The 24210-nt window shown below is 32.9% G+C and overlaps 1 protein-coding gene and 1 long non-coding RNA gene across 8 annotated transcripts; both read left to right on the forward strand.

Moving 5' to 3' along the window:
* The first annotated feature begins 455 nt into the window (after positions 1 to 455).
* On the forward strand, positions 456 to 11821 carry LOC114321339 (uncharacterized). Of its 7 annotated transcripts, none has more exons than XR_014345568.1 (9): positions 456 to 684; positions 1534 to 1639; positions 2017 to 2054; positions 2905 to 2964; positions 3142 to 3207; positions 3519 to 3640; positions 3915 to 6087; positions 6488 to 6570; positions 7294 to 7608. It is a non-coding gene; the product is annotated as an uncharacterized LOC114321339 (long non-coding RNA). The 7 variants fall into 7 exon arrangements; XR_014345565.1 differs by lacking the exon at positions 3519 to 3640 and adding an exon at positions 11282 to 11821 and having other exon boundaries at positions 457 to 684; positions 7294 to 7364; XR_014345570.1 differs by lacking the exon at positions 3519 to 3640 and having other exon boundaries at positions 457 to 684; positions 3915 to 4798; positions 5923 to 6087.
* A 5129-nt stretch (positions 11822 to 16950) lies between these two features.
* LOC114322192 (putative glutamine amidotransferase GAT1_2.1) lies at positions 16951 to 19358 on the forward strand. Its single transcript, XM_082897216.1, has 4 exons — positions 16951 to 17117; positions 17668 to 18401; positions 18534 to 18737; positions 18896 to 19358. Exons 1-4 carry the CDS (start codon positions 17027 to 17029, stop codon positions 19133 to 19135), a joined length of 1269 nt encoding a protein of 422 aa, XP_082753342.1. The 5' UTR covers positions 16951 to 17026; the 3' UTR covers positions 19136 to 19358.
* Positions 19359 to 24210: the final 4852 nt, after the last annotated feature.

Here is a 24210-nt window from a genome sequence, read left to right on the forward strand (position 1 = left end):
TATGTCTCTGTATTGTCATATCTATATCTGTTTTTGAAAACAAAAACCAACCAGCATATATCATATTTTCTATTTATTATTTTTAGAGATAGATTTAAAAACCAAAAAATATAGATAAATAATACGTTTCTTTTTTTCAATTCAAAAAAAAAAATTCAAGTTGAAAACTTTTTTTCAGCAGAATATTTAAACTCTTTTTTAATTAAAAACACAAACAGAATATTTAAACAAACTGAAAATACAAAGTCTTATAAATTATTAAGAATGCTTGCAGTTTAACGGTTCGGTTACAGTCAAAAGAATCTCAAATCCACTATCCGTCCGTCAAATTAATAAATTGAAAAAAATCAATCCGTAATTATCCTTCCACTCATCGTTACGCATTCGTCTAAAATAAAACGAATCAATACCGTTCGATCGATTTTGACATACGGCTATATCACCCTAATACACACTCGTACTTTTCTCTTCTCTTCTCTTCTCTCAGATTTTCCCTAAACACATCTCATTTGGGGCATCTCTCTTTCTCTCTCTCAGATTTGCGAACGAGATTGAGTCGGGCCGAGTTGAGTTCAAAGTTACTCTGACGAGTCGTCGCTCGGGTGGGAGATCGAGTCGAAGAAGAGTCAGACCTCGAAGAAGAGTCAGAGTTACTCTGTGGAGGTTCAACTCCAGTTTCTCCAGGTATGCTACCTTGAACGATTCCCCGACCTTCATCGATGGCCATATATGCATCTCTCTCTCTCTGTCTGTATATGTATCTATGTGTGTATATTAAGGCCATGTTTGTTTGGGCGGACTGGATTAGCATTCCCATGACTAATAGTCCTAGGATTACGAATCCGTTAGATTATGTATCCTATCTTAACTAATAGTTAAGTTTAAAATAATTAGTCCGTACTTCAATTGTTTAACCAAATATCGGATTAATAATTTTATTGGACTATTAGTCCAATCCCAAGCTCATGTCCATCCAAACAAACATGGCCTAAATATATAGACTCACACAATGATCACTCATTCAAGGCTTCGACCAACTATAAAATGAAAATGAAAATGAAAATGAAGTTGAAGTTCAAATTGAAATTGATGAATGGGCAACGAAGAAACGGGGTTTTAGACTAGTAATTGTTACGGAGTCACTATATCATGATAAAATTTAACAGATTAGAACTGAGATTTCGCAGTGACGTCAAACATTACAATTTCGCAGAACTTTCTCCTTCTAATTACCATTTTGTTTCTGGAACAATATACCCACACCCAAAAAAAAAAAAAAACCAAAAAAAAAACAATAAGCAAAACCAATAACAAACACGACAGCTAACACATGAATATTTGAGGGGAAAGATATTAGATGTATTTCCTGATTACAAAAAAGAAGCAGAAGACCACCTTTCAAAAGCTGTAAGTCAGAAAAAAAAAAAAAAAAAAAAAAAAAAAAAAAAAAAAAAAGTTTCAATCCTGATTGTTTTATGTGCTGCACTGCTCAGGCTGAGGGTTACGTTTTGAAATTGGCTGATGTTATTCCAGGTGAAGTTGAATCCATCTCTGGCAGATGCTTGGCTCTGCTAACTGCATTTGGAAAAAAGGAGACCTACCTTCAGCAAAAAACTGCTTTACACTTGCACTAAGCAAGGTTACGTTTTTGAGTTCTGATATATTTCCATTGTTTCATCTGTGTATATTCAACTACCGAGAAGTTTATATCTGATGCAGGGTCCAAACAAAAAGATACTTTGTCAATTATCTATGCGCTTTGATTTCGGCTAGTATATGATGCTAGGATTTGATTTCTAGGGTTTTTGACAGTGACGAATTTGATAAAATATCTTGATTTCTAGGGTTTTTAATAGTGAGGAAATTGATCAAATCTATTGTTGTTGTCAATGTTTGTTTAATTTTGTTTTGTTATTAGTGATTTTGATTTGTTTGATTATATATATACATTTGTGAATTTACTTTCTTATTGGACATCATTAGTGTAAACTGTCTTTTTTTCTTCTTCTTTTGCAGATCGATGTGGTACTTTAACTGGTTCTCGTAAGGACGAGGTACTCATTTTTGCTGATTAATATGCTTTGGTTTGCAATTCTTGGTTGTTTTCTTATTCGTTGTGTGGAAAACATTGAATGTGCGGGTTGATTTCTAGTCTCTCTAATTCATTCTCTTCTCCATTCTTTATGATTTCAGTGCAATATACAATGCAAATAAACTATTTGGATTTTTTCTTTAATGTGATTGCTCTGGCACACCACCTCAATAATGTTAACATACTATGTGACTAAACCCTTTTTTGCAATATTCCCTTCTTTGCCTCTTTGTTGTATTTGTTTGAACTTGGTGGTGTGCTAAGAAGCATGGACACGGACACGTGACACGACACGAATACGACACGGACACGCCGGCACGTTAATTTTAAAAAAATGCAGGACACGACACATGGAGGACACATGGAGGACACGCATGAAATATATAATTTTATATATTTATTATATGTTATATATATGAATATATCATTCAAAGATAATAAAAAATGCAATATAGCACTATTTCCTATAAATTTATATGGTTTTTGTTTTATTATTGTATCTTAAATTGTTTTGTTCAAACTTATAATTAGTTTTACATATCTATAATCAATAGACACATGTGTTTAAACAATTGACACGTGTGTCCTCCAAGTGTCCAAAGAGTGTCCGGGTCTTTAAAAATATTTAAAAAATAGGACACGTTTTGAAGAGTATCGGACACGTGTCCAAAGAGTATCCAAAGAGTGTCGGTGTCCGACACGGATACGACACGGATACGTCACCTTCTTAGAAGTGTCCGTGCTTCTTAGGTGGTGTGTCTATGTCACCTACCAAAGCCTATGCTTATTTTTCTTCCATTCTCTTGTTTCAGGAAAGTTTCAAGGCAAGAGTATTTGAAGAAAATGGAGCAAAAGAAATTGAAGGAGCTTAGGTATGATAGGATGTCACATCTTAGTTTTATATTCTTTATGTTTCAGTTTCTGTTCTACTTGTAGATGTGTTTATATAGACAGTAGTGATAGTAACTTGTAAAACTTTCATAAAAAGATTTTGTCTTATGTGTTTTTTTATCGGTTTTAATTTTGCATCCATGTCTTGGTAATTTCAGAGATGATATAGAAGACGAGCAGTATCTATTTGATGGTGTAAAATTGATTGAATATGGTGAACTAAGGTAATTAGATCGTGCTTTTAGATATACTTCTTCACATTCTCCACAATTAGTTGGACTTACTCTTGTTCTCATTGATGTCTTGGTTACTATGACATGTTATGAATAATTGATTTGTTTTATGGAAGTTGTCCCCTGTCCAGCTCCCCTTTTGAAATGAAACAAAGATATGTATAAGTAATTGCCTTTTTATGGATAAAAATGACTTCTTTCTTTGTTTTTGTTGTAAGTGAATCTGTGCTTGTGTTAAGGAATGACAATAATTTCTCCTAAAGTGAGTTTGTGCTGCTTTTTGAATTTCTTGTGGTGATTAGATATGTCCTTGAATCCGTAAAGACAATAAGTGCATCATTGGGAAATAAAAGGCATTTAATGACTAGTTTTTAGCACTCCAAGTTTTTGGTTGTTCCATTGCTGGTTAGGCTTTTGGCTCAGCGTAAGTATGTGATTTATTTGCAAATGCTACTACTTATCTCCTTAATTAAATTTTCTTACTAGAGTCCTGGTTTGATTACTGCTATTATCCCTAGCAAGTTATATTTTATTGTGTGTGAAATTGCTATTTTATTGATCAATAATAAACTTATCATGGTTTTTACATTATGACATATATAAGAAAAGAAATATATGAGTTTGTTAGAAAGTTGTGACACAGAGGAGTTGAGTTGCTGCTGGTTTTGTTGTTCTGTTTTCTTCCTTTCTATTTCTAGTTGCTCTTAATTAGTTCCCATCGGAGAGGTGCAGTTGCAGCTGTTGTTTGCTCACTGGTTTTGGTGCTTATAAAGAGGTGCTACTGCTACTGTATTGTTGCTGCTACTGGTAAACTGCTGCTGTATGGTTTGGTGCTGCTAAACTGTTTATTTTTCAATTGTTCCTTTTCTTCTAGTGTGCTGGGCCCCTCCGTTACATAAATGTAATATGCATTGGCAAGCTATGAACTGGGGCAGTTGTGTGGACTGGTTATCTGAGCAATTCTCTGGTCATTCTTTGTCCACTAATACTAAGAAATTAATGCTTACTTGTACTATTTACTGTATCTGGCGGGAGAGAAATGCTAGGATCTTCTCACCTGTTGGTACTCCTGCTAATGTGGTTGTGAGAAAAGTTGAATCTCTGGTTAGGTGCAGGCTCTTATCTGTTAACAACTTCAAGGAGGATGGGGATAATGATTGGTTTATGGACTCATGGCATCTTCCTCATATAGTGTTGAGGGCATATGCTCTTTGAGTTGTATGTACTCTTACTTCCAGTGTCTCTATATATATTGTTGTGTGTTTGGATCTTCCTCTTGCAGGTCTCCTGGATCAGTCCTTTGGAGCTGCCTCATTTTCTCCTTTATATTCAGGACTTTGCTGGTACTTACTTAGGGATGTTGTGGGTTGAGTGACTGTGAGCCTCCACAGTTAGTATTGCGATGGAGATTATTGAGAGTGAGTGTTGAGAGCCTATATATGAGTCTTGTGTAATGTAAGATATCCATAATCCTGTTATCTTGCTCATTATTTTCTTTGCAGGTTGTCAATGCTGGTCTCTTGTAGGGAGGAGGGTTGAGATGGTGAGGCTCTATAGCTAGGTTTTTGTGGGTTGAGTGATGGTGAGCCATATAGTTTATCTAATTCTTTTCTGCAGGTTGTCAAGCTGGTCCTAATTGTAAGGGAGTTTTTTTTTGTTGAGGGTTGAGTGATTGGTTAGCCCTCATAAATTTTTTTGGAGTGCTGTGTGTTGCATCTTGAGGGTTGAGTGATTGAGGACTATTTGTTTCTGTGGGTCTACTCTACCCAGTCTTGCTGTCTGTTTGTAATGAATATTTGTCAGTGTGTCCTTGCTGAGTTGTTACACATAGGTTATTGTATCTATTCAACCCCCCCATAGGTCTATAATATGTTGTAGTTCAAGTTTACATCTGCATTTGTCCTGGGGTTGGTCTTGGCAGAAGCTTGCTGGGATGGACTATGTTTCTATTGGTTGTTGTTCTGCTGGCTGTGGTATATGCTGAATTGCTACTGTTGAGTTGAAATTTGTGTAGTTCATGTGTAGATACTGCCCATGGATGGGTGTATATGGTTCTCTGCTGGTTGTTGAGTCTGTGGCTCCACTTGTGTGGCTTTGCTGGTGCTGCTGCCTATTGTCTGCTGTCTGCTGTCTGCTGTCTGCTAACTGTGGTCTTAGCTGTGTCTGTGATTCATGCTGCCATGATGTTGCTACTATATTTCCTTCCCTGTAGCAGTGTTGTTTTCGTTATAGTGCATGCTCTGGTGCTGTCTGCAGTTGCTTTCTTCTTGTATTTCTGAACTGTATGCTGCCCAGCCTTTGTTTTGTTACTGTTTGTTGTTGTCTTCCAGCCAGTAAGAGGTGGCTGATCTGCTTGGTTGGTGCAGCAAATTGGGCTAGTTTTTTTATTGGGCTCTGTTTTTTGCTGATCCTAATGGACTTAGTTTGCATTTTTTTGTGTTGTTTTTCTTTCTTTTTTGCGTCTTTTGTGTCAGTTTATGTTTGTTTGATGACAATGTTGTCTGGCTAAAGAGCCTTTTGTTTTTTTCTCTGTGTCTGTTGTTAGTTCTGTGGTGCCTGAGGGATGCCTCTTGTAAACCTGTATATGTTATTGTTTTTAATTTATAACTTACTTACCTTAAAAAAAAAAGAAAAAAAAAAACGCAGTTTTGGCTCTATGTTTTGTGATTTAGTAATTTCCTTCAATGGTTTCATCTTGTTTTGCAGGTCTATGAGGATGAAACAGTTTTGCAGGCATTTAAATTGATGAGATAAAAGGGAGTTGGTGGAGGTACCAGTGGTTGAAAGTGGTGGAAGAAAGACAATCGGTAATATGAGTATTAGAGATGTTCAGTTCCTTTTAATTGCACCCGAGATCTACAAGAACTACAGGTTAGTTGATGAACTTCTTTTCCATGTACTACTGTTAATTCCTGTACTTGACATGCTTGATTATTGAGATTTTATATGAGATGCTGATGCCTAATAAGTGGGTTTTTAAAATAGTTGATAAAAAATGTTTCCTAAGGAAAAATCTACAATGATAGTATTAATCCATCTCAATTCTCAACCATAAAACTATGTCTTGAATCATTTATAAACATTTGCAGCTTTTTACACGTCAAGAAAAGGGTAAATGAACAATTTTTTTTTTTTTTTTTCGGGTATAGATTTCTCGCCAAAAAATATTCATTTATATTATAAATATGTATTGTTTTTAGGATTTATTTTCCCGATTTTATCTAGGTTGCCTTGTTAGAGTATCATTAGCTTTGGTATCTTATGGTTGCAGGGGAAGCACTACAAGATGAGAGGATTAATGGAGGAGCATTCATAGGCACTGATGGTATTCAATTTCCACACAAGCTAATACCTGTAAGCTTTAATCTCGCCATGTCATTGATGTCTGTGTAAGCTGGATTTACTTGATGCCTGTGCATGTCTTGCGCATTCCACATTGTATGAACCATGATACCTAAAAAATAATCTAGAACATTTCTTCTTATCTTCATTTCTTTAATTATTGTTATTATTGTTCTTATTCATTACACATTCATTCAACATAACATGTTTTTTTGTAAAAAAATAAATAAAATAATAAAACATGTTTGCTTCTCTCGTGGCGTATTTGTTGATATTTTTCTTACCAACTGATCTGTAGATAAGCTACAAATAATAATCTCATGTATTTGCTATAGTTTCTATAGTTCTTTATCTGATGTATTTGCTACTAAGTACTCAGGTAGAATTACATCACATTGTCCCAAAAAGCGCCTCAAGCTACTAAAACTTATCTAAATTTCTTCTATAATGGATTGAAAGTTTCTTTTTAAACTTGTAAATAATATAGACTCTAATTTGACTTGGACTCTTTATTTTGGAACTTACAATGGTAATGGATAAGACCTATATAAATCTAAACCTCTTACATGGAGATCCTTTAAGATAATTATGCAAGTCCTAAGTAGGTGTTGCATTGAAGTAGATTAATTCCACTTCTTCCTCTTTTTAAATTTAATTTTTCTCTTGAGCTTCTTATGGCCTAAATTTTAGTACCAAACTATATTTTCCTATACAAACTTAATGGTTTGTTTGCAGATTCCTACTCATTTCCCTCTAGAAAAATTGCAACAAAAGAGGCAATTTCATTAAAGGCAACTTCATTAGAGGTATGAAAAAAAAAGGTTTTGCTTTATGTGGATTTTATTTACATATACGTTGAGACTATTGAGATCTTGAATTTTTGCTTATTTTTCATTATGACATTGCTTTTATGGAACCATTAAATTATCTTATTAATTTTGGAAATGTTTTGTTGATGTTTTAAAATTTCTTGATCATTTCTTAATATCTCAAGAAATACTTTTCTCCCTGATTCGTTAGTTTTTGTACTTATGTGAAGTGTCCTTTGCCATGCGGACAAGAAATGCAACAGGGTTAGTTGCTCCAACTATTGTTGCGGGTTTAGGTGCCTTAACACATACATTGGGTACCCTCGCCCCTATGATAGGAGCAAGTTGATTTGCTATAGCTGCAGCTACAACTGCTATAGGAACTGTTGTTGATAGTTTTAGATAATCTATTAATAATTGTCGATATGTTTAGAAAGTTAGATATGCATAGTTTTGGATGGTTTAAACTTTTTGCACAATTTAGAATTTAAGGATATAGTTTCAAATGTTTGGAATGTATAGACAATTGTTGAATGTTTATAATTTATGGATATAGTTTCTTTTTGATGTTTCAAACAATATTTTTGTGGTTGATTGATGTTTTGTGATACTTGTTTGTAATATTTGTTAGATTGTAACATGCTGAATTTAAAAATTAAAAAAAAATTGCATATTCTACGGCAGGCATAATTAGACATTGTATTACATATTTTACGGCGCGCAATCAGCGTCATTATTTGTCTTGCCAATTAACGGCGTGCAAAAGTAGGCATAGAAAAAGTAACGACACACAAAATCTGCCTTTAAATAGTTTTTAATAGCATATTATAGCATGTCATAGAAAAAGTAACGACGACGCACAAAATCTGTCGTTAAATAGTTTTTAACGGCGTACGAAGCATGCCGTTAAAAGTGAACGACTTTCCATGACTGGTCATAATATGACGCGAGCTACATGTCGTAGAAGGATTTTTACGGCGTGCATTGCGTGGTGTAAAAACCCTTTTTTGTTATAGAGCTAGCACAATTATAAATCTTTAAGCAAACTCTTATATATTTTATTATAAAAAATAATATATATATATATATATATTTAATAATTTAATAAATAAATGAGTTAAGTCGTTCATGTTTAGTATAGATTAAGATAATTCTCTAATAATTAGGTCATGGCCAAGTTGAGATAAATGTTGAGTCAATTAAATTATGTCACTTTTAGTGTTTAGCACAACTATAAATCTTCAATAATTTTAAATCTAAATATAAAGTTTTATCAAAGTTTAAATTTTTTCAATAACTATGCATAAACATGTACATAGTTATTATTTTATTATAATCAATACTAATATATATTTATGTACCAATTTAATAAATAAATGAGTTAAGTAGTTCATGTGTAGGTATAGACTAAGACAATTATCTAATGATTAGGTTAGGTCATGGCGAAGTTGAGATAAATGTTGAGTTAATTAGATTGTGTCACTGTAAGAGTTTAGCACAACTATAAATCCTTAAGTCAATTCTTACATATTTTATTATAAAAAAATACTAACATATATTTATTCACCAATTTAATAAATAAATAAGTTAAGTAGTTCATACTTAAGTATAGATTAAGACAATTTTCTAATAATTATATCAAGGCCAAGTTAAGATAAATGTTGAGTTAATTAAATTAAGTCACTTTTAGTGTCTACCACATCCATAAATACTGAATAATTTTAAATATAAATATAAAATTTTATCAAGTTTTAATTTTTTTTAATAACTATGAATAAACATATACATATTTATTATTTTATTATAAAAAATACTAATATATATTTATTCACCAATTTAATAAATAAATGAGTTAAGTGGTTCATGTTTAGGCATAAATTAAGAAAATTCTCTAATGATTAGGTTATGACCAAACTGAGATAAATGTTAAGTCAATTAGATTAATTATGCCCTTTTTAGTGTCTAACATAACTATAAATTCTCAAGTCAATTCTTATATATTTTATTTTTAAAATAACTAACATATATTTATTTACCAATTTAATATATAAATGAGTTAAGTGCTTCATATTTAGGCATAGAGTAAGACAATTCTCTAATAATTAGATCATGGCCAAATTGAGATAAATGTTGAGTCAATTAGATTATATCACTTTTAGTGTCTAACACAATTATAAATTCTCAATAATTAAAATTATATAAATATAAAATTTTATCAAAATTTTTATTTTTTTTAATGACTATGCATAAACATGTACATACTTATTATTTTATTATAAAAAATACTAACTTATATTTATTTATCAATTTAATAAATAAATGAGTTAAGTGGTTTATGTTTAGTCATAGACTAAGACAATTCTCTAATAAGTCACGGTCAAGTTGAGATAAATGTTGACTCAATTATATTATGTCACTTTTAATGTCTAGAACAACTATAAATCCTCAAACAAACTCTTATATGTTTTTTTGTAAAAAATACTAATATATATATATATATATATATTCACCAATTTAAAAAATAAATGAGTTAATTGGTTCATACTTAGACATAAACTAAGACAATTTTTCAATAATTAGGTCATGGCCAAGTTTGAGATAAATGTCGAGTCAATTAAATTATGTCACTTTTAGTTTCTAGCACAATTATAAATCCTCAATAATTTTAAATATAAATATAAAAGTTTATCAAATTTTTAATTTTTTTTAATAACTACGCATAAATATGTACATATTTATTATTTTATTATAAAAAATAATAACATATATTTATGTACCAATTTAATAAATAAATGAATTAAGTGGTTCATGTTAGGGTATAAAGTAAGACAATTATCTAATGATTAGATCATGGCCAAGTTAAGATAAATGTTGAGTCAATTAAATTGTGTCACTGTTAGAGTCTAGCATAACTATAAATTCTTAAGCCAACTCTTACATATTTTATTATTAAAAAATATACTAACATATATTTGTTCATCAATTTAATAAATAAATGAGTTAAGTGGTTCGTACTTAGCTATAGATTAAGACAATTCTCTAATAATTAGATCAAGGCCAAGTGGAGATAAATGTTGAATCAATTAAATTATGTCACTTTTAGTGTCTACCACAACTATAAATTCTCAATAATTTTAAATATAAATATAAAATTTTATCAAAGTTTTAATTTTTTTAATAACTATGCATAAACATATACATATTTATTATTTTATTATAAAAAATACTAATATATATTTATTCACTAATTTAATAAATAAATGAGTTAAGTAGTTCATGTTTAGGCATAAATTAAGACAATTCTCTAATTACTAGGTCATGGAGAAATTGAGATAAATGTTGAGTCAATTAGATTATGTCAGTTTTAATATCTATCATAACTATAAATCCTCAAGCCAACTCTTATTCTTTTGTATTTGTGAATTATGGCATAGGAGAAAGTATAATGTTATGCCTAAGTGGACATATTTTTTAACTTTTACAAAATAGACAATGGGTAGTTAATAAGTTGACAAATATAATTTAGGATTAATTACCAAAAAGTCTTATCTACATATTTGGTGGTAGCTTAGGTCTTGTCAAAAAAATTTTGAACCAATAAGTTCCATTCATAGGTAAAAAGACGTTTTGTCCTTTAATCCCAAAACTGGGAATATTCTCAATTTCAAAACTGAGAATGTTTTCAATTCATAATTATCAAAACTAAAAAATTTCTCAATTTTTTTCTAGTATGAACTAAGAATATTATCAAAACTAAGAAATTTATAATTATCAATTTTGAGAAATTTCTCAATTTTTTTCATGATTAAAATTGAGCATATTATAAACTGAGAAGGTTCTCAATTTCAAAAAAACCATAGATCTCTCTCTCTTTCTCTCTCTCTCTCTAATGGCAGTGGTATCTGTGAACTCAGTGAAAACCGAGACTTCACAATCAATGGACTCATCGCCTTCCGGACGAGCCTTCGACGCCAGCTCTAAGTCCTTATTTTCCGATGGACTCTCATAAGCAACAGTCGCAAATCCACGCAATTCTTCACCCAACCCTCCCAGAGACGTTGAATTTCAGGCGGTGACGAGGCAGATCGGCAACGATGGAGAGAGGTAGATCTGTTCAGAGACAAATCAACAACAACCTCAACCTCACGCGTGAGCCACTTGCAAATTTGAGTTCTTCATTTTCATCGACGACGACGACGACATCGCATATCTGAGTAGGGGAAGGAGGCAGTGGTTCTAATGGCGGAGCTGAATTTCCAATAATGGAGCTTCGTCGAGGATATCGATGTAGGACTTGAGGACGGAAGGGAGAGGGGTGGCGACATCGAGACAGCTTGCCTGGAGTTTGTTAGAAGGGTGAATTGGTCTATTAAAAATTAATGGGACTTGAAGGAGCAAATAATTTTATCTAGGATTTAATGGATTATAAGTTCACAAAATGAGACTTGTATATGAATGACCCTATCTATACTATATATATAACTAAATGTAGTTGTTTTGTTAAAAATCTCCAAATATTTATTCCTAAATTCTCATAATTTTGAAACTCTCTCTTTCCTACGTGGCAACCTACTTTGACTGCCTTTCATATTTCTATTTTTCTTCATTTTCTATTTGTTTGATTAATTATAATTAAAATTAATTTCATTGCTTATGGATAAAGATTTGAATTTTAAAATTTCTCCATATAGATAAACATATAAAAACTAAAAATTAATTTTATAGTCTACAGATAAAGATAAAAATTAAACAATTAATTTTAAAAAATTAATTTCATAACTTATAGATAATTTAAAATTTCTTCCTATAAATAAACAAATAAAAGTTGATAAATAACTTATAAAAATTAATTTCATGGCCTACAAATAAAGATAAAGATTAAATAATTAATTTTTTTTAAAAAAAAATTACTCATTTTTTCTTCCCTTCATTTCGTACTTTAATTAATTTCATTATAGATAAACATATAAAAATTCATAAATAATTTATGAAAATTTATTTCATGACCTATAGATAAAGATAAAAATTAAAAAATTATTTAAAAAAATAATTTCATGACTTATAGATAAATAAACATATGAAAATTGATAAATAATTTATAAAAATTAATTTCGTGGCCTACAAATAAAGATAAAGATTAAATAATTGATTTATAAAAAAAGTAAAACAATAACATTTAGATAAAGATATGATTTGTTAATCTATAGATCTATCAAAAACATATGTATCTAAATCTTTATTTTCATTTTCTCATTTTTTTTTCTCCTATCACATATTATCTTTTTTTATTTTAAATTTTTTATCTTATGAAATGTCCTTATCTATAACTTCTTATCTCCTATTGAATTCTTAACCTTCTTTTGATAATTTTTATTATTCGTTATTATCTACCAAGTGATGAAGATTAAAAAAAAAATTATTGACTCTGAATGAGAAAAGTATTAATAATGAAATTGGTTCGCTCTAAATGAGAAGAGTATTAATAATGAAATAATAAAGGCTACATGGGAAAAGGCAGCACAAAAATCTCACAAAATTAATTTTCTTCACTATATTTATAAAAGATAATAATTTGATATTCTTTCTATTAGTTATTAAAAATAAATTGCAGTAGATCATTTTTTTTTTAAGGCTGTCATTCGTTATAGTATTTCTCCAATCCCATCTCTAAATTCTATCTTTGAAATTTTTGTTTTTTCAATAATTAAGTTTAGAATCAATTTCTTATCAAATTTGTTTTCTTGGTCCTTATCAAGACGAATAAAACTTTCATTTAATATATGAAATTAATGAATATAATACAAAGATAATAAGGAAGTAGTACATGTTTGTTAATATCTCTATGTTATTTTAGTTGATTTGTTATATTATACTATCAATTTAGAGCCCATATGATTTAATTCAATGTCCATGATTTTATTTGTATTCGACCATTTTTTTCCACAGATATAATTTTTTTTTTTGGTATATAATGATTAAAACTATCATTTGTTATATTTCTTCAAGTACAATTCAAATAATTTTTCATCATTTTTTTTCATAAATAAAATAGATTAAAACTATTCTCTTAAATAATTTTTGTAATACTATTAAATTCTTATCTTGATTAATTTTTTTAAAATGACGTTGGATCTATGCAAGTATTCTTCAAACTATAGAGAAGGATTTATACTTTGATATGATATGCGTGTGTCATTGATAGAGGAAATCAAAGATAGAGAGTTGCTAATATATTCAATTAATGATTTGTTTGAGAAGTTCTTTTTATAAACAAGGCAACAAACTTAAATTAAAATTTTTAAAAAACTACTTATAAATTATAATTAAAAGTTGATATTCATAATTTAATCCCACAATAATAATATACACCACTGATTTAAAAGTCCAAGTAAATTTATGATAACTTTTATAAGTTTATAGAATTTCTCTCTTTTAATGTTTTGTTTAGTTTGATACAAGTTATTTATGTTATTAATTTGGTGTTTACCACATCACAGCCAATGGAATTACCCTCCAGATCTTCCTTTCTTTCTTCTTTAACTTCTCCCCTGCCCACCATAACAGTAAACACTCCACAGATCCTGGAATAGCAGTTTGGATATCCCACCAACCCAACATTTCAGCCCAAACCCTCCACACCAAAGGACACCAAATTAAGACATGAGTCACTGATTCAGTATCACTGCCACAAAACACGCAAGCAATGGAAGCACTAGAGTTGATCACCCCCAGTTTTTGTGGAAGTGCAGGAATGATTGTGTATTCAGAAAAAACTATTCCAAATGCGAAGGACCTTTGTGACTTAATTAAATATAGGATTGCATTTTGGTTAAAGCTAGCTTTCAGTGAGTTTAATTTTTCAGTTCAGGATTTTGTGCTTAATCTGAGGCAAGTGAGGGGAGGGTGTGTTGGTTTGGTGTACTGATCTGTGGTGTGCTGTTAGGCTTTGTTGCTGGGTGTATGTTGCACTACTGTTTTTTTGGTGGGGCTTGAGAGGTTTGCTAGGCTGGTATGGTGTATTACCCAGATTGTATGCTGTTATGCTTTGAGGATTGGTGCATGTTGTACTGGTGTTTTGCTATTTTGCTACTTGGTATACTACTGTTTTGCTATTTTGCTGCTTGGGTGTATGTTGTATGCTGGGCTGGTATGGTGTATTACTCAGATTGTGTGCTGTTAAGCTATACTGTACTGGTGTTTTGCTATGTTGCGGTGGATTGGTGTATGCTGTTATGCTTTATGTTGTTCTGTTGCTGTGTTGTAGGTTGCAGGTGTGTAGTGTTGGGATTTGATAGGTAGTGTGGGAGGTTTTTGGTCTGCTATGGAGGATTGTTTATTTATGGGAAGGATGCTTTATTGTACAGATCATGAGGTATTTAGGTGGTTTTTGGGCTGAACTGTTTGGGATTTGGCCTGCTGGTTGAATTCTGCTTCCTTGCTGGATAGTCATTTGTTTGGTCTCTTAGTTCGAAGACGTAGTCTAGCTCTCTATCTGTTTGTCTTTTTTCTTGCTTTCTGTTGTTGGTTCCTCACCAACTGGCGCTGGGAGCTTCTGTTTAGCTCCAAGCTCTCCTTATTGATGTAATATTTTATACTGTGTTTGTTGCATCAATAAATATTTCTTTTTGCTGATAAAAAAAAGGTTATTTATGTTATTAAGTGATTATGATACTATTATTCTCAATAGTTTTTATAATTAATAATTTCTTATGCATATCAAATTTTATTGTGAAATTTTGTGGATTAATTATTGTTAACATCTACCCAGATGGCTTAATATCATGGTTTGTCGCTATTAAGATATAATTTAAGATTAAGATGATTTATTTATCACATAAAATATAAATAATCTATTTTTCCGTGCATCGCACGGGTTACCGCTTAATTTATTATATGATTAGGCTATCTCTGACACAAAATTGCAAAACTTATAAGACAAAATGCATTTATATTTCATTGTAAAAATAAGTTTTGTAATTTTATTGCACTTTCTTAAAAATACATTCTACCATAGTTTGTTTATTTCTTATAAATAAATTTTATGTTATTATTTAATTTCAAAATTATTGATTTAAACCCGTGCATAGCACGAGTATTATGGTTTATAAAATAATTTTAAAAAATTACACCCGTGTTGTGAAAATCCATTAAGCAAAGTTAGGTGAGAGAGAATAATAAGAAAAGGATCAATGTGAGATGCCAGAACTAGCGATTGTAAGAAAATTTAAAAGTTTTACTTGATAGGTAAATGTTGATTTTAGAAAAAAAAAAAAAAAAAAAGAGAGGATAAGGGTTACTAATAATTCATTATTTGTCATTTTCATTTTTTTATTCAATTTTTTGATTTAAACAAATTTCGCTAGGTTGAGTTTCAAAAAAAATTATTATTACTATTACTATTATATGGCATACTAAAGAAATATAATTAGTAAATAATAATAATAATGATTATTAAGTTTTACATAGTTTACGATATCATCTAATATATGGCAAATTAAAATTATGAAACCCTTAAAAAATAATAATGTATTTATATTTTATCATAGGTGTAATTTTTATTCTAAAAAATAGAAATTAAAAAGTGTAATTTTATAGTTTACCATAATTTTTGTTTAATTTTTACTAATTACATTATTATTCATGTTATTATTATTTAGAACTTAAAACATAACATTAATAATAGGAGAGAGAAAAAAAAAGCGAAATTATGATAAAAAATAATTAAAATTTAATTAATTTTATTTGTTTACTGTTTAATTTTAATTTTAAAATTACTTATTAATTATTTTATTACCGTACATCGCACGGGTATTACGTTAGTTCTCTATAATTATAATACGATTAAACGGTGCCGCATGACCAATCATTAACTTCTCCAAGAGGAGGTGATCTTTACTCGGGGGTAATGCTAGAGATCTCAAATATTCTATTAAAAATTTTATCAAATGTCTTACATGGATGTGGGACTAGATCCCATATGAATCCCACATTTGATAAAATTTTTAATAAAATTTTTAGGATCTCTAACATTTTTGTTACTAAGAGCTTACCACTTTCCCTTCCCCAAGTCAGCGTCTCCTCAGCTTTGACCCGGCTCTGACGTGCCCTCCCTATGATTAGCTTTTGTCCACGTGTCAATCCAACCATTCCACGATAAACAAACAAACCTTAGATCGACCATATCAAAATCCCCATGCTTATACATCGTACACACGTGTGTGGTGCGCCCTATAATCTATTTATGCACATACTTAGTCCCGTTTGGGGACTTACCTTTTTAGTTAAAAAGTTAAAAAATTATCATTTTAGTCAAAAAGTCAATAACTCATACCAAAAAGTCAAAAATTCTGTTTTCTCTCTACTTTTTGCACATCTTTTCGTAATTAACTAAAAAGTCATCCCAAACAAATAAGTTTTTTTTACCTACCTTTTTAGCCAAATAGTCAAAAAGTTACTAAATTAGCATGTTCCCAAACGAGACCTTACTCGGTGCCTAGACTTTGTCCACCTCTCTCTCTCTCTCTCTCTCTCTCTCTCTCTCTATATATATATATATATATATATCTATATATATTGAAAAAATAACAATACAAAAATAAGAATCTCAAACAAACCCTACATCGATTGAGAACCAAAACTATATCTCTATCATCACCGACATGGCCACTACTGATCTCTCTATGATTCTTCCTCGAGTCTTAATAGTTTCCAGACGAAGCGTTCGCAAGAACAAGATTGTTGATTTTGTCGGTATATTTTTGATTCTTTACTTTCACCTATCAATGCGTAGATGATATATATTTATTGTATATCGATTGTTCTTTGATCTTTGAGAGAATCATGGGCTTCAACTATGGGTTTAAATAATGTTATCAAGATTCTTACGTATTGGTATCGATTGATATTGTGTAATATCTTTGAAAATATTTAAAATAAAAGAATATTTATATATCACTTCTTTTTTCTTTTTTTTTATTATTGTCCCATGTACATTAATTTTTTTAATGTTTATCCCTAAATAAATATACTAATCATAAGTAGTGAAATAAGATAATGACAAATAATGGATGATATATAATATTCCAAATTTCTATCAAAATTTTGTATAGTAAACCAGTTGCCAATTTTCTTCGATAAAAAATACATCGCAATTGATTTAATACTCAAAAGTGACTATTTTATAGAGGTTCTTCGTTAAATAAATAAAATAAAATAAATCCTTGTGTTGTGTACTTGGGTTATGATATATTTGATTTTTCATAGTTTTTGGGTTACATTTAATTGTATCCGTAACTCTCAGGTGAATATCATCTCGATCTCATAGTAGGCTATGGAGCCGTACCAGTCATCGTCCCCCGAGTTAATGGTATCCACATGTTATTAGACAGCTTCGAACCCATCCATGGCGTCCTTCTCTGTGAAGGAGAAGACATCGATCCATCTTTTTACGAAGCTGAAACAATCGATCTCTCACAGGAAGAACTAGAAGACATCATGAGACTCCACGCAAGCGACACCGCCATTGACAAAGAAAAGGACACAATCGAAATGAGTCTCGCCAAGCTCTGCCTCGAGAGAAACGTACCTTACTTGGGAATTTGCAGAGGCTCACAGGTCCTAAACGTGGCATGTGGGGGTACCCTTTATCAAGACATAGGGAAAGAACTGTCTGAGAAGCTTCCAGAAGATCATGAGAGGGTGGTTCACGTTGATTATGATGATTATGATGGGCACAGACATGTAGTGAAGGTGGTGGAGAACACACCATTGCATCACTGGTTTAAAGATTCTTTGGAGGATAGTAAAATGGAGATTTGGGTTAACAGTTATCATCATCAAGGTATTAAGAGATTGTCACAGAGGTTTGTGCCCATGGTTTTCGCACCCGATGGATTGGTGGAAGGGTTCTATGATCCTGATGCTTATAATCCTGAAGAGGGTAAGTTTATAATGGGACTCCAATTTCATCCGGAGAGAATGAGGCGACCCGACTCTGATGAATTTGATTATCCCGGATGCCCTGCTGCTTATCAGGTAATTTTCTATTTCTGCAACGAACACATAAGCTAGAAACTAAATAAATTTTTGTGATCGATGAATGGTAGTTGAAAAAATGGTTATTTGATTTTGATTTTTATTGATTTGGTGGGGGATGGGAATGTGCAGGAATTTGTGAAGGCAGTGATTGCATATCAGAAGAGGATTACCACAACCAGGGTGCCAAAATCTTTGAAGCTTGATCAAGAAATGGAGAAGAAGAGAAAAGTTATCATCCGGAGTTTCTCTCTTGCGAGGATTATATATGCTGGTGGCAGGGAGATGCATCCATCTAAGGAATCTGAGCTTGAAGTCGGGGCCGAATTCCTTCAGGTATTACCAGAATATGATATGATCATTATGAAGTGTATGATAATTTTTTATTATATAGATTTTGCTGTGCACTACTCCTGAGTCTATCAGTTCTCTTATATTTGTATGTAATGGTTTGTGATGCAAGATTTTAATGGGGTATTGTTATTTAATTGCAGTCAAACACAGCATTGAGTTCTCAACAAGAAAATAGGTTGAAGCAAATGGGAGCAACAGTGAGGAATGCATCTTCATACTTGGCCAGATTGAAGTTGAATGAGGAAAGAGAGAGTTTAGCAAGGAAAGTGATTGGGAAAATGCCAGTAGAACAGATATCTGAGCTCGTCTCCTTTTATCACATGATGGGTCGGATATGTTCCGAAGTGTTAGAAAAGAAAGCTTCATGGCCTTGTCAATGAACTTGCTTCCTAAGTGCCTATCTGTCTTTTTTCTTTTCTTTTTTTGTTTTTGTTTTTTTGGGATCTATGCTTTGTTGTCAAATTGATCTATTTTGGCTTTTGAGGAATCACATGAAACTTGAATCTTCTTGTCGTTTATTTAAATTTGTACATCTACCCTTTTCCTTTTTATTTGTTATTTACTCAGAAAAAATATATATATATAAGAAATTGATTACATTTATGATTTGAGATTTTTATTGTTAAATTCTATTTAGGAGTGTTTTAATCCAAGAAGTCTATGAAGGAACTTTTTAACTCATTTAGTCCCATGTATGTATAGTTTTATTTCGAGAAGTCCTTTTTCTTGATTTACATTATTTTCTTGGATACTTATGCCCTTATATTTAATTTTGATACCCTTATAATTATTTTTTGAACGGTTAGCAATTTTATGATGTGAAAATTCATATTTTAAAATTCACATTGGTAGGAATGCAAAATTGGCCCGTGGGTGGCCCGAAACCCGCCCGCAAGCCGAGGCGGGTCCGGCCCGTTGACAATGTGAATATTCATATTGACATGTTAACATTCACACTAATAGGAGTGTAAAATTGGTCCGCGTCCCGTGGCGGCGCGAAACCAGCCAGCGGCCCAGGGCGGGCCCGGTCCGGCCCGTTGACAATGTGAATATTCACATTGACATGTTAACATTAACATTGATAAAAGTATAAGATTGGCCCGTAGCCTATGGGCGGCCAAAAGCCCTCCCCTCGGCGGCCCGGGGTGGGCCCGGCCTGGCCCGTTAACAATGTGAATATTCACATTGACATGTTAACATTCACATTGATAGAAGTGTAAAATTAGCCCGCGCCCCGTGGCTGCCCGAAACCTGCCCACGGCCTAAGGCGGGCCTGGCCCAGCCTGTTAACAATGTGAATATTCACATTGACATGTTAACATTCATATTGATAAGAGTATAAAATTGGCTAGCGGCCCAAGGCGGGCCTGACCCGGCCCGTTGACAATGTGAATATTCACATTGACATGTTAACATTCACATTGATAAAAGTGTAAAATTAGCCCGCAACCCGAGGCGGGTTGGCCCGACCTGTGACAATGTGAATATTCATATTGACATGTTAACATTAACATTGATAGAAGTGTAAAATTTGCCCGCTGCCCGAAGCTTGCCCGCGACCCGGGGTAGGCCCGGCTCGACCCGTTAACAATGTGAATATTCACATTGACATGTTAACATGCACATTGATAGGAATGTAGAATTAGCCCGTGGCCCGGGGCAGGCTCTTTTGGGTCCGGGCCCAAGCCGGTGGGTCGAGCCTCGGGTCGGGCCGATGGGCCTAGGCCTAGCCTCAGGCTTGGGTCAAGTTTGGGCGGGCCTAGCCATTTTTTTAAAATTCTTTTTAATTTTTTCTACCAAAATTTTATTATTTTCCACAAAAAAAGACATTAGGCCTCAGCGCGGGCCGAGCCTCGGACCGAGCCTTGAATGGGCCTTAACTGGGCCGATGAGCCGGGTCAGGCTTCAAAGTGATGGCCCAGGCCCAGGCCTTAGCCTAGGGTCTCGGACTAGGCTCGAGCCCGGGCCCAAACGAGCCTTTCCCGAGTCGCGGGCAAGCTTCGGGCAGCCTACGTTCTTTTTTACTATTTCATTAAGTCCTATTTGAGGTAAGAAGACCAAAATACTATTTTCATCTACTTATATTCTATTTAGTTCACATTATTTTCTTATGTTTCAATAAGTCCTATGGGAGACATAATTACCAAAATACCCACAATGTGAATGTTCACATCGTCAATGTGAATGTTCATATCATCAATGGGTAGAGGCCCGGCCCGGCCCATATCGAGCCTCGTGAGTGTCCGAAAAAATCCGGGCAGGCTCGGCCCGGCCCACAAGCCAAAAAATTAGGCCCAGGCCCTAGCCCTGGCACAAGGGTATTCGGGCTTTAGGCGGGCCGATGGATCGAGCCTCGAGTTGGGCCAGTGGGCTTGGGCCTAGCCTCGAGCTTAGGTCGGGCTTGGGCGGGCCTGGCCATTTTTTTTAATTCTTTTTAATTTTTTCTACCAAAATTTTATTATTTTTCACAAAAAAAGACATTGCGCATCGAGTAGGCTGGGCCTCGGACTGGGCCTCGGACTGGGCCTTGAATGGGCCTTAAACGGGCTGATGGGCCGGGCCAGGCTTCAAAGTAATGGCCTAGGCCTTAGCCTAGGGTCTCGGACATGCTCGAGCCCAGACCCAAACGAGCCTATCCCGGGCCGTGGGCGAGCTTCGGGCAGCCCACGGGCCGTGGGTCAATTCTACATTCCTATCAATGTGCATGTTAACATGTCAATGTGAATATTCACATTGTCAACGAGCCGGGCCGGGCCAGGCCTACCCCGGGCCGCGGGCAAGCTTCGGGAAGCGGGAAAATCTTACACTCCTATCAATGTTAATGTTAACATATCAATATGAATATTCACATTGTCACGGATTGGCCCAAGCCCGCCTCGGGCTACGGTCGAGCTTCGGGCCGCCCACGGGCTGCGGGCCAATTTTACACTCTTATCAATGTGAATGTTAACATGTCAATGTGAATATTTACATTGTCAACGGGTCGGGTCGGGCCCGCCCTAGGCCGCTGGCCAATTTTATATTCTTATTAATGTGAATGTTAACATGTCAATGTGAATATTCACATTGTTAACAGGCCGAGCCGGGCCTGCCCCGGATCGCCGACGGGCCGTGGGCGGGTTTCGGGCAGCCACGAGGCGCGGGCAAATTTTACACTCCTATCAATGTGAATGTTAACATATCAATGTGAATATTCACATTGTCAACGGGTCGGGTCAGGCCCGCCCCGGGCCGCGAGCGGGCTTTTGGCCGCCCATGGACCACGGGCAAATTTTGTACTCTTATCAATGTGAATGTTAACATGTCAATGTGAATATTCACATTGTCAGCGGGCCGGACCGGGCTCGCCCCGGGCGGCCATGGGCCATGGGCGGGTTTCGCGCCGCCACGGGACGCGGGCCAATTTTACACTCCTATTAATGTGAATGTTAACATGTCAATGTGAATATTCACATTGTCAATGGGCCGGGTCCGCCCCGGCCCCAACTCAAATTTTTCCGGGCACCCACGAGGATCGACAAGGGCCGAGCCCCTACACATTGACGATATGAACATTCACATTGACGGTGTGAACATTCACATTAGGGGTATTTTGGTAATAATGTCACCCATAGGACTTATTGAAACATAAGAAAATAATGTGAGTTAAATGGAATATAAGTAGATGAAAAGGATATTTTGGTCTTCTTATGTCAAATAGGACCTAATAGAATAGTCAAAAAGAATATGAGTTTGATGGAATAAAACTCTTAGAAAGTGGATTTATCAAAAAAGCTCCCTTATGATGTTCATGTCATTTGTCTTTATAAAAAAATTAAACGGATATGATTTTAAAAAGTATAAATTTTATTCAAAATAAAATGTAATAATATCATAAAACTATTATTATCGAATCAATTAGATTTTACTTTATAAATAGTTCATAATAAACAAAACATACCATTAAAATAAACCACAAAACCCCAACACAATTCATACTAAAACCTCGTTTAAGAGTAAATTTTTTTAGTAACTTTTAAATTTTTTAGCTAAAATATAAGATAAAAAAATTAATATATTTAGGATAATTTTTTAATCTTTTCATACACCTCGTTTAAGAGTAAATTTTTTTAGTAACTTTTAAATTTTTTAGCTAAAATATAAGATAAAAAAATTAATATATTTAGGATAATTTTTTAATTTTTTTATGAAAAGATGTGTAAAAAGTAGAAAAAAAATAAAATTTTTGACTTTTTGATATAAATTATTGATTTTTTAATTTTTTTAATGACTTTTTAATTTTTAAATTAAAAAGTAATATGATCAACAATTAATCCAATAAAAAAACCGCATACGTGCATCAAGTCAAAAAACAAGTCACATAAATGCAACCATACTGGAAACCAAACTACATTTATGGAGGAATTTTTGGTGCCAGGGTAGATATCATGTGGGGTTAGGATCACTTCTAGACTTCTCTTCTCTATAATCCTCCAGAATGTATTTCAGTAGATGTGTGTTATTTTTATTTTTATTTTTTTTTACTATGATTTAATATGATAGTAAAATTCATTTCATTTATGTTAAGTGTTTGAAAAAATAACAAGATATATATACATTTATAATTAGGGAAAGTCTACAATGTGCACCTTATAAAAAGGCATATAATATGCACTTATTGTGTGGTCCATATCGTGCCACATCACAAAAAGTGACCTTCTAAACCGGTCATGTAACAGGTTATAGAAAGAATCATAACTTTGTTTCTAATATCATAACAATACTACAATGAATCATAACAATGTCATAATATTCACCTAAGTGTCATAACAAAGACACTATAAATCATAACAATATAATGACAACTCATAACAAATATAGTTATTTGTAATTAATTGTCATAACATTTGAATCGTAACATTTTTTATTATGATTCACCATGACAAATCGTAACTTTTGATAGTACAAATCATAACTTTTACTAATGAATCATAACCACAACTTTTTTCTCCACAATCATAATAAGATTAAAAAAATGTCATAACTTTTACTAATGAATCGTAACATTATAAGAATTTTTACTTTTGACGACTAAATTTTTAGTCGCCAAAAGTTAATTTTTAGTCGCCGAAGGGTTTTAGCGACTAAATTATTTGGTCGCGAAAGTAGTCATCAAAGAATTATCAGTAAAGGTAATTAGCGACTAAAATTATTTTAGTAGCCAAATGTATACAATTTCCGACTAAAATTTTAGTCACCAAAAAGTTAGACATTAAATTAAATTAGACCATTTTCGGCGACCAAACTTTTAGTCGCCTAAAGTTCCACATTTGTAGCTACTAAAATTTTAGTCGGCAAAGAGTTCTTCTTTTGACTACTAAATATTTGGTCACCTAAAGTCCCATATTTTTTGCTACTAAATTTTTAATCAACAAAGAGTTCTTCTTTTGGCTACTAAATATTTGGTCGCTTAAAG

This window comes from Camellia sinensis, chromosome 1 (genome assembly GCF_055761805.1).
Source record: "Camellia sinensis isolate YWXY chromosome 1, ASM5576180v1, whole genome shotgun sequence".
Classification (NCBI taxonomy): Eukaryota; Viridiplantae; Streptophyta; class Magnoliopsida; order Ericales; family Theaceae; genus Camellia; species Camellia sinensis.

Bases quoted from the DNA above. Each gene is read 5' to 3' on its own strand.
- LOC114322192 (XM_082897216.1), top strand. From the start codon at position 17,027: ATGGCCACTACTGATCTCTCTATGATTCTTCCTCGAGTCTTAATAGTT. The intron at 18,402-18,533 runs GTAATTTTCTAT...GGGAATGTGCAG, and splicing joins GATGCCCTGCTGCTTATCAG to GAATTTGTGAAGGCAGTGAT. The intron at 18,738-18,895 runs GTATTACCAGAA...ATTTAATTGCAG, and splicing joins TCGGGGCCGAATTCCTTCAG to TCAAACACAGCATTGAGTTC.